This window comes from Erythrolamprus reginae, chromosome Z, assembly GCF_031021105.1.
Source record: "Erythrolamprus reginae isolate rEryReg1 chromosome Z, rEryReg1.hap1, whole genome shotgun sequence".
Taxonomy (NCBI): Eukaryota; Metazoa; Chordata; class Lepidosauria; order Squamata; family Dipsadidae; genus Erythrolamprus; species Erythrolamprus reginae.
Window position 1 is genome coordinate 140,306,559 of NC_091963.1, and position 11,138 is coordinate 140,317,696.

Sequence of the window (11,138 nt, forward strand, 5' to 3'; positions counted from 1 at the left end):
TGGGGAAAGCCAAAGTTATGTAATGCAGGTAGGTCTCGACTTACGACCACAATTGAACCCAAAATTTATGTTGCTAAACAGTTTTAGGTTTTGTCCCATTTTATGACCATTCTTGACACTATTGCGAATCACTGCAATTGTCATGTTATTAACCGGTTGTTAAGTGAATCTGGCTTCCGTACCAAGTTTGCTTCTCAGAAACTTGGAAATGATGATCGCGTGATTCCAGGACACTGATACCGTCATAAATATGAACCAGTTTTTAAAGCATCCACATTTTGATCATGTGACTAGGGGGATGCAGCAACACAGGTAATCCTCGAGTTGCAATATTTGAGCCCAAAATTCTGTTGCTAAGAAACATTCATTAAGCAAGTTTTGCCCCCATTTTACCACCTTTTTTGCCATAATTTTTAAGTGATAAATTGTAATTTATCACTGCAGTTGATAAATTAGTAACACGGTTGTTAAGTGAAATTGGCTTTCCTAATGTCTTTGCTGGTCAGAAAGTTTCAAAAGAGGACCATTACTTGGGACACAGCAAAGATAAATATGAACCAGTTGCCAAGCATCTGAATTTGATCATGTAATACTGTGAAGATTGTAACTATGAAAAGTGGCCATAAGTCACATTTTTCAGTACTGTTGTAAATTTTGAGCTGTAAGTCAGATGTTTTCTCAGGAGGCAACTGGACTTTTTTGTTTTTTTTCTTTTGAAGACATTTCACTTCTCATCAAAGAAATTTCTTCTTGAAGAAACAAATTACTAAGAGGATGTAAATGACCAGCTGACTGCAAGGAATGTAAATCCTTACATTTCCCCACTATACTGTCAGAGCTGGAGAAGCTTCTTAGATGAGAAGCGAAATGTCTTCAAAAGACAAAAAAACAAAGTCAATTGCCTCCTGAAAAAGCATCTTTGGGACCAAAGAGCTATCAACAAACATCTAAGATAGTGTCTCTTGATATAAAGCAATTGAGGTTTCCTCAACCTGAAGTACCTCAAATGGCTCCACGATGAGACAATGACCTCCTGTGTTATACTTGTTATACAATCTAGGACTAGGGAGGTACTAATACCACTCTATAAAGCCTTAGTTAGACTACACATAGAGTACTGCATCCAGTTTTGGTCACCACACTACAAAAAGACATTGAAACTCTAGAGAAAGTATAGAAGAGAGCTATCAGGATGATAAGGGGACTGGAAACTAAAACATACAAAGAGAGGTTGAAGGAACTGGGCATGGCTAGTCTAGCAAAGAGAAGGACCAGGGGGAGACAGGTTAGCAGTGTTCCAATACCTGAGAGGCTGCCACAGAGAGGAGGAAGTCAGGTTGTTTCCCAAAGCACCAGAAGGTCAGAAAAGGAATAATGGATGGAAGCTGACCAAGGAAAGATTCAACCCGGAAATAAGGAGGAACTTTCTGACAGTAAGAGCAATCAACCGGTAGAACAGTTTGCCAGTGCAGGTTGTGAGAACTCCAACACTTTAGACTTTCAAAGGGAGATTAGACTTCCATTTGTCAGAAATGGTGGAGGGATTCCTGCTTGAGCGGGGGTTGGACTAGATGACCTGCAAGGTCCCTTCTAACTCAAACAAACAAACAAACAAACAAACAAACAAACAAACAAACATACTTTTGATATAACATAGAGGTGAACTGACATTTAGAAAACCTAATCCCACAGGCTTTGTCAGTCCACTTCATCTGCACTCATTGGATTGTTATTCACAAAAACCTCTATAATAGATGTATCTTCTTTAAAAGATGCTACAACAAATCTGTCAGGGTTCGAACAGATGCCCTAATAATAATAATAAGATAATAACCAACAGCCAACATGGGTTTGTCAGAAACAAATCATGCCAAACCAATCTCGTATTATTCTTCAACACCATAACCAAATCAGTAGACCAACTCAATGCTGTAGACCTAATATACTTGGGCTTCAGCAAAGCTTTTGACAAGGTAGACCATAATCTCCTAATCCACAAATAGAAAAATATGGGGTAGATTACAATACATGTAGATGGATAAACAGTTGGCTGACCAACCGTACCCAACAAGTTGTCCTCAATGGCTCCAAATCCACATGGAAGAAGGTAGGCAGTGGGGTACCACAGGGTTCAGTCCTGTGCTCTTCAACATTTTCATCAACGAGCTAGATGAGGGAATAGAAGGGGAACTAATCAAATTTGCGGACAACACTAAGATGGCAGGCGTTACCAACACCCTAGAGGATAGGCTCCAAATACAGAAGGACATAGATAGATTATCACTGTGGGTCCAAAACAACAAAATGATGTTCAATGTTGAGAAAAGCAAAGTCCTTCACCTAGCTAAAAAAAACCCTAGACACACATACAGTCTGGGAGGAACACTACTTAGCAGTAGTGACTGTGAAAGGGATCTTGGAGTCTTGGTGGATAACCAATTAAATATGAGCCAGCAATGTGCAGCAGCGGCTAAAAAAGCCAACGCAATCCTAAACTGCATCAACAGATGCATACACTCCAAGCATAGGAGGAATTAATACCACTCTATTATGCCCCAGTCAGACCTCACCTGGAGTATTGCATTCAGTTCTGTTCTCCATACTTCAAAAGAGACATAGAAATTCTGGAGAAGGTGCAGAAAATAGCAACCAAAATGATAAGGGGATTAAAAAGCAAGACATACGAAGAGAGGTTACAGGAACTGGGCATGGATAGCCTTGAGAAAAGAAGGGCCAGGGAGGACATGATAGCAGTCTACAGGTACTTGAGGGGTTGCCACAGAGAGGGGGCCACACTGTTTTCCAGGGCACCAGAGGGCCGGACGAGGAACAACGGTTGGAAGCTGACCAAGGAGAGATCCAACCTGGAGATAAGGAAGAACTTCCTGATGGTCAGATCAACCAGTGGAATGGCCTGCCAGCGGAGGTTGTGAATGCCCCAACTCTGGACATTTTCAAGAGAAGATTGGACTGCCATATGGCTGGGGAGGTGTAGGACTCGATGGCCTGCAAGGTCCCTTTCAACTCTAATAAGAGAGAGAGAGAGAGAGAGATGTACAATTTATGCATGGTATGTTTGTGTGTATGTTTGCTTAGTAAATGGGGTTCTTTTTAAACTTTTTAAAATATTTTAAATTTATTTGGATTTGTTACGATTTGTTATATTTTGCTGTGAGCCGCCCCGAGTCCGTGGAGAGGGGCGGCATACAAATCTAAATAATAAATAAAATAAAATAAAATAAATAAACTCTTACCAGGAAGGCCATCACTACTTGACAGTCGTAAAATGCAACATCCCATGACTGCATCAACGTTTAACAGTAGTGGTAATCCCAGTTCCTGTCATTAGGTAAATCTCATGCAGTTCCCATAGTCATGTGATCATTGTCTTACAATCTGCTGGCTTTCTCAAAGACTTTGCTTGGTGGAAGCTTGCAAAAGGCTTTCACATGGCTGGGATGCTTGCCATATTGTCATTGCAAGCCAGTTGTCCAGCTCCTAAATCGTACAGATGGATGGTCCTTGACATGAAACAATTGAGCCCCAAATCTCCATCGCTAAGTGATTTTGCCCCATTTTACGACCTTTCTTACTATAGTTGTTAAGTGAATCACTGAAGTTGTTAAATTAGGAACACAATTATTAAGTGACTGGCTTCCCCATTGACTTTGCTTGTGAAAAGGACACAAAAAGTGATCACGTGACCCCGGGACATTGCAACCAGCATGGTTGACCCCCGGTTACATTGGGGAAATACAATTTTTTTTTACAATGGTTCTGTGGGCATGACTTGGTGGGCATGGTATGGTATGGGGAAGGATACTACGAAATCCCTATTCCTGCCCTACTCCTGGGGGAAGGACATTGCAAAATCTTTGGATCCAGCCAGAGGTGGTATTTGCTGGCTTTCTGAACTTTAGGTGGTCATGGACCACCCAAAATTTCCACTACTGGTTCTCCAGAACCTTCTGGATTTCACCCCTGGTTGGTTGCCAAGTGTATAAATTTTTATCATGTCACTGTGACATGTTGTGACAGTCATCAAGTGTGAAAAATGGCGATAATCCCCCCCCCCCTTTTAGTGCCGTTGCAACTTTGGTCACTAAATGAATTGTGGTAAGTTGGGAGCACCAAGGGATGTTGAAACGGCTGCAACTAAACAAGGATTGTTGTAAATCCACCACCCCCGCATTCAACCCCTTCACACCTTCAGTTGTCAAACAAGGGGTTGTTTTGAGACAACTTCCTGTAACTTGCAACAGAAAGACACAAAAGGAAGTACAGAAGTACATACATTTATTTACTTCTTCCTAGCCCTGTTAAAAGCTTCCGTCCTGAAGAATGTCTTCAAACCTCAGCTTGTGGCAGAGGAATGTTTGTAGGGGGAGAAGGATTGCGGGTGATCTTCAGTGACCGGCAATACAAGATGGGAGTCTTACCCAACCCTAGGCAGTAATGCCACCAGTAAAGCTTTTGCCTGGGCTGCAGGATCACTCGAAGAGGTTCTTCTTCCTCTGCTACTTCTTCCCATTCTTCTTGCCCTGTTTGAAGTCCTAGCCCTCCATAGATCGTAGGGAGGGCAAAATGATGCTGGAGAAGAGACACCGTCAGGGATTCTGGATTCACCGATTGGTCGATGTGAGCTTTTAGCCCCAGTTCCAACTTAGAATAGCCAACCTTACGGGATATTTCATTGGTGCTGGGCATGGGCAGGTCGGTTGGGTTGGAGAGGAGCTTGAGGCACTGCCACTGACCGAAGGCAGCACCGTGGGTGATGGACAAACCACCTGGGAAGAATGAGACCACATCTGGGTGGATTGCAAAGGACTCCTTCTTGTGTCCTTCGGTGGTGGCAAAACGGGTACCACAAAGCCGCTGCTCCTCATCTACCCTGAAGCAAGCCAGATGAGCAGAATCAGAACCATAGTAGAACAGCCCATTGAGAAGAGTGGGTTCCAAGTGGATCTCCTTAATAAAGGCCCCAGTGGCCAGATCAGCCACACATAGGACCACTGCTCGTGACAGGAAGAAGATGAAAAAACATCCCTCACAGAACGCATAGTGGTCTGCTCCGCGGCAGCTGGGGTGCAACGGGAAGGCGTCCGAAGGCGGCTCAGAGTTTAGGTCTGACACTTGACAGAAGGAGTCCCCGTGGAGGAGATAGATGGTTGAACTGCTGGGGTCTCCCACATAGTGGTCCTTTCCGCAGCAAGCAGGGTGGAGAGGCTGTATTTTGAGATCTTGTCCTGAGCTGAAATCAAGTGTTTGAAGGAAATAACCCAAATCTGAGCGGATCACGAAAGCGCCGTGGCGAGTGATGAAAACCCCTGAGCCTGGGCAAGCCGTCCGGGGAATGATGGAAGCCATAGAGGAGACTGTGGATTACAAATGATAAATTGATGAATAACCATTGTACCATCTTCCTGATTATACTCCTGATTATACAGTGTTCCCTCGCTTTTCGCGAGGGATGCGTTCTGAGACTGCCCGCGAAAGTCAAATTTCCGCGAAGTAGAGATGCGGAAGTAAATACACTATTTTTGGCTATGAACAGTATCACAAGCCTTCCCTTAACACTTTAAACCCCTAAACTGCAATTTCCCATTCCCTTAGCAACCATTTGAATTATTACTCACCATGTTTATTTATTAAAGTTTATTAAAAAAAATATTTATTAAAGGCAGACGAAAGTTTGGTGATGACATATGATGTCATTGGGTGGGAAAAACCGTGGTACAGGGGAAAAACCCGCGAAGTATTTTTTTAATTAATATTTTTGAAAAACCGTGGTATAGACTTTTCGTGAAGTTCGAACCCGCGAAAATCGAGGGAACATTGTACACAATTAACAGAACAAATGGATTAATATAATTAAAGAATTAATATAATTAAAAAATACCATGAACTTTAAATTCAAAAGGTGTTCAAACAAATCTATCAAATCTGGGATGTAATAATAATAATAATAATAATAATAATAATAATAATAACAACAACAACAACAACAACAGCAATAATAATAATTTATTAGATTTGTATGCCACCCCTCTTGGAAGATTCAGGGCGGCTAAATATAAAAATATATTATACACTAGTTCATGGGCGTAAAAAATTGCTGCGTCATGTTGCCGTCATGTGACATTTTGCTACATTTTCCTCACTGGTGGAGCTGAGGTGGGCGTGGCCTGTGCATGACGCATCCGTCCTACTTTAGCTCCTTGCAGGCTTCATGACAGTTCATAACTAGTTCAGGATCGCAGAGCCATGACTAAGTACATTTGGAAAGCCACCCAATGGGTACACGCGGAAACCATGATTAAGCCACAGCTGCCTGGCCCCAAACACTAAAGCATAAACTCGTTTGTAAATCACATTGCTGACAGGCAGAGTAATTCCGGGAAGACCCGCATCTAAAAATTGCCAAGGTTGGGAAACACAATTAGACATTATCCTCAATTTGATCAGTGATCAATTAAAAAAAACATTTTAATTAAATATTTGTGTTTTATTTGGTGTATGAACATTTTGTGTTCAACATATACATACAGACCTATTTATGTGTATTTGTTTACATGTCTCTGTGTGTATCTATATATGTGTGCGCTTATTAGTATATGTGTGTGTATATACATACATACATACATACATACATACATACATACATACATACATACTTATACAGACATACTGTTTATGTATGTGTAGGGCTGTGTATATGCACACATATATGCATACATAGAGGATTGTTCATTCCTCCATCTGTTGGTCCATCCATAATCTATCTACCTATCATCTCTAAGTGGGGTTTCTAACCCTGACTGCAACTGACAATCCTCACAAAGGCTTATAGAATAGAATAAGAATAGAATAGAATAGAATAGAATAAGAATAGAATAGAATTCTTTATTGGCCAAATATAATTGGACACACAAGGAATTTGTCATTGGCCCATATGCTCTCAGTGTACATAAAAGAAAATATACATTTGTCAAGAATCCTGAGGTACAACAATGATTGTCACAGGGTACAAATAAGCAATCAGGAAACAATACTAATATAAATTGTAAAGATTACAGTCATAAGTGGGAGGGCATGGGTGATAGGAACATGAGAAGACTACTAATAGTGCAGAATTAATAAATAATTTGACAGTGATGAGGGGTGTGCATAAGCGCACCATTGTACCTGCCGTCTCTGTCCTACTGTCTTCTTTTATCATTATTTACTACTTATGTTATGCTTATACAAACTACAATTTTATACTTGTTCGACTAAATATTGATTAATTAGTTAATTAATTAGTTAATTAATTATGTTTTTCTCTAAATATTAATTAATTATGTTTTCTCTAAATATTAATTAATTAATTATGTTTTCTCTAAATATTAATTAATTAATTAATTAATTAATTAATTAATTATGTTTTTCTTTCCAAATCAGGGCTGCCCATCCTTCTTTTGCCAACTTCTTAGCACAACCCCACTCCAAACTCCTAACTCTCTTCCATCTCCTTTTCAGGTAGAGAATTAACCATTTGGTTTCTCTCTCTCTCTTTCTCTCCCTCTTACTCTCTCCTCCCCACACCCAATTAGGACAACCCACTTTCTAGCCCGACGCAGGGTCACAAAATCGAAACATTTGGGGAGGATTAGAGAAAAAGCTACTATCCAATGCAGGGGAACTCCAACCTTGGCCACTTTAAGACTTGCGGACTTCAACTCCCAGAATCCCCCAATTTAAAGTGGCAGAGATTGGAGACCCCCTTGCAATACGGGACGGTCGCCCACTGAAGCCAAATTGTCATTTGGTTGTTGCTGTTAAATGCAAAACAAAAACAACCCACCCCGCTAATGCGTTGCGGTTTTCCTGTCCCTGCTCCGGGAGAAGCCCTAATGCGGCCCGGCTGGCAGGAAAGGGAGCGGCGAGGCAGATACGCAGGCCTAGAGGCAGATGGGGAAAAGTCTGCGGATCGAAAGGGAGAAAGCGGCGGACAACCCGACCGATTCTCACCTGCTCAAAGGCGGCGTCAAGTCGGCGGGGACGCAGCGAGGACTGGGGGCCACGCAGCGGCAAAAGGAGACCCCCGCGACGGTTTCCGGGCTCAGGCGTGCGTGCGAGCCAGCCGCGCTCGGCTCCTCCTTTCCCAGGGGGAGGAGGAGGCCGAACGGGAGCGCGCGGGGAGAGGTGGAGGAGGAAAGCGTGGCCGGCAGGCGCTGCAGCTCTAAAAATCCACTTACGGGTTAGAAGGAAGGAGGGAAGGAGGGAGGGAGGGAAGAAGTAAGTAAGTAAGTAAGTAAGTAAGTAAGTAAGTAAGGAAGGAAGGAAGGAAGGAAGGAAGGAAGGAAGGAAGGAAGGAACGAAGGAACGAAGGAAGGAAGGAAGGAAGGTCAAAGAAAAAGAAAGGAAGAAAAGAAGGAGGAAAAAGTTAGAAAAAAGATTAGGACAGAAAGAAAAAGATAGGTAAGTAGATAGGAAAGAAAGAAAGAAAAAGAAAGAACAAAGAAAAAGAAAGGAAGAAAAGAAGGAAGGAGGAAAAAGATAGAAAAAGAAGATTAGGACAGAAAGAAAAAGAAAGGTAAGTAGATAGATAGGAAAGAAAGAAAGAAGGAAGCAAAGACAGAAAGACAGATAGATAGAAAGGAAGGAAGGATGGAAAGAAGGAAGGAAGAAGGAAAGAAAGAAAGAAAGAAAGAAAGAAAGAAAGAAAGAAAGAAAAAGCTGAAAATGATTGTGGCAATTGGTCTCAGTTTATGTGACCCGCTGTCCTCTACTTCCTTTGGCTTTTGGCTGGACTGGTGGTGGTGGGGATTTATGGGTGGTGCATTGGGAAGAATGTGCCTGGGCTGGGAATTGGATTCTTTGATGGAATCTTTTCGTTTGCAAGGACAGATGGGGGACACAGACACACTCTGAGCAGGTCACTCTTTAGGTGAAGATTTGGAAGCACCTCTGTTTCTCTCTTTGCCTGTGCCCTCCTCCGCCACCCCTCTTTCTCTTTTAAAGCTGAACAGAAGCCTAGACTGTCAGACTACTAATGCATCTTGGTTCATCTTTTATGTAGCAATTATTGATGTGTACAAATACAGGCAAAATCACATGCAGGGTTCCTTAAAAATCCAAACGATGATCCAGTAATTGCTACAACACTAAAGTGCTAATCAGTACAGTAGGGTATCCATACTTAATTAGTTGAAATATTTCTTAACCTCTACTGAATCACAAGCGTGATCCCGGGCGTGATTTTCAATATATCCCTCATCGATCAATCTACCCAAATCCATATTTGATTACAATCTAAAACTGATCAACCTTGGCTTTCTCCAGGAATTAGGTAGCCAAAGAGCCTTAATAGATCAACCTGCCCAATTCCATATTTCATTACAATTTAATAGAAGAGAAGAGAGAAGGGGAGGGGGAAGAGGAGAGGAGGGGAGTGGGGAGGAGAAGAAAAGAGATAACCCCTTTGGCTTCTTCCACTAGTTAATCTTGTTGAGGTGGCGTGATTTTTTCATCCTTGGGTTCAAAGTTCTTCAGTTTGATGCCAAATTGATCAAAGAGAACGGCTGGGATCTCGGTGTCCTGCAAGACCGTTTCCGTGCGCTCCTTTCCGGTGGTGAAAATGAGCCGCTGACCCATGTAGGTTAGACGTCCACCAGCTGCTTTGTGCAATGAACAAAAAGATTTGCAGGCGAAGATGGAACAAGGTGAAGTCTGGTGGTAAAGACACATGTCATAGAAGTCTTCCAGTTGCTTCTCCTCTAGGGTAAATTTATAGAGGAATCTCTCCGTCTCTCCAGAAATTTCCCGACATCCCAGTACCCAGGTAGCTCCCTCCAAGCTCAACCAAAATATGCCTCCTTCTTGAACTTGTTCCAACTCTGGCTTCAGCTCTAACGGTTCCAGGAAACCTTCTCCGAACCCAACATCGCACAGGAACTGCTGTCCGTCCAAGTCTACCAAAACGATCAAGTGGTCCAACGGAGGACCATAACACTGCGTGAAGCGGTTACGAACCCGTGCGGCTAAGATTTGGGTGCGAAATCCTAAAGCTTGCAACAACCACTGGAAAAGTCCGTTCAGTTCGTAACAAAAACCACCCCGGAGGTTTTGGACAATCTTCTCATACAAACGAGGCAATTCCAGGCTGATGGGCTCTTTACAATGGATGCTGAGGCTCTCAAAGGGTACGGAGAAGAGATGGCAACGGTGGAGGCACTTGAGGGTTTTCAGAGAAGGGCGAGCGGCAGAGGCATCTTGGAAGCCAATCCGTCGGAGATAACTTCCAACATCCATCTCAGACTCGACGGAAGATCTTGAAAAAAAGTGAATGCGGAAGTCTTTCAGGATTCCTTCTTTTCAACTCTTTCCAAGATCTTATTCTGCTCTTCTGATCACTTTCAATAACGAAGTTCTAAATTGCGGTTGAGTCTCCAAGACACCCTCGTTCCCAAATCTCTTCTCCTTTCCTGCCCAATTTCCTTCCCCTCTTCCCAAAAACCTTTCCCATTGAAATTTCTGCTGCGAGTCTTGCTGTGTACACGGCGGCTGATAGTTTCATTCATTCCAAGGAACCGAAAGAGGAAGTGGGGAAAAGTTAGAACCTCCCACTTGCTTCATTCTGTCATTTATGTATATTAACCCTTTTTTCACCTCAACTCTCTTTAGGCCACTGAATTTGTCAGGGAATACAATGTTAGGGAAAGTTCTGCTTTTCAGGTTTATTTTGCAAAGATATTTTTGGGAAGTAGATTTAATTGAACTTGCTTAACACATGGATATTTATGGAGAGCAACCAAGGTTGGTGCCATTATCTCTGTTGGGTGTGGAGCATAATTCCTTCTAAGCTGAGCAGTGAGCAATCGCTCACTTAAAAATCACCATCAACTCAGAGTTTTCCAAACCTGCCCAGAAGCCGAGAGGGAAAGAGTGAGAGGGAAGGAGAGAGAGAGGAAGAGAGGAAGAGAGAGAAACAGATAGAAAAAAGAGAGGAAGGAAAAGAGAAAGAAAAAGAATGGGAGTAAGGAAGAGAGAAAGAAAATCAAAATCTAGTTTGAAACTAGCTCAACTATTTAAGTGGCATTTTGATATTGATAGAGTTGCCCTATTATGAGCTCACTGTTATAGACACACAGTACAGT

General features: G+C 42.3%; 2 protein-coding genes across 3 annotated transcripts; both read right to left on the bottom strand.

Moving 5' to 3' along the window:
• Positions 1–4,279: 4,279 nt before the first annotated feature.
• LOC139154865 (uncharacterized) lies at positions 4,280–8,190 on the bottom strand. Of its 2 annotated transcripts, none has more exons than XM_070729894.1 (2): positions 8,011–8,190; positions 4,280–5,375 (listed from the first exon to the last, which is right to left on the bottom strand). In XM_070729894.1, exon 2 carries the CDS (start codon positions 5,365–5,367, stop codon positions 4,348–4,350), a length of 1,020 nt encoding a protein of 339 aa, XP_070585995.1. In that variant the 5' UTR covers positions 5,368–5,375; positions 8,011–8,190; the 3' UTR covers positions 4,280–4,347. The 2 variants fall into 2 exon arrangements, with proteins under 2 accessions (XP_070585995.1, XP_070585996.1); XM_070729895.1 differs by lacking the exon at positions 8,011–8,190 and adding an exon at positions 7,844–7,980.
• Positions 8,191–9,361: 1,171 nt separating this feature from the next.
• LOC139152936 (arylamine N-acetyltransferase 2-like) lies at positions 9,362–10,552 on the bottom strand. The gene has a single exon (XM_070726372.1). The coding sequence runs from the start codon at positions 10,291–10,293 to the stop codon at positions 9,481–9,483; it is 813 nt and encodes a 270-aa protein (XP_070582473.1). The 5' UTR covers positions 10,294–10,552; the 3' UTR covers positions 9,362–9,480.
• Between the last annotated feature and the right edge of the window lie 586 nt (positions 10,553–11,138).

Bases quoted from the DNA above. Each gene is read 5' to 3' on its own strand.
- LOC139152936 (XM_070726372.1), bottom strand. From the start codon at position 10,293: ATGGATGTTGGAAGTTATCTCCGACGGATTGGCTTCCAAGATGCCTCT.
- LOC139154865 (XM_070729894.1), bottom strand. From the start codon at position 5,367: ATGGCTTCCATCATTCCCCGGACGGCTTGCCCAGGCTCAGGGGTTTTC.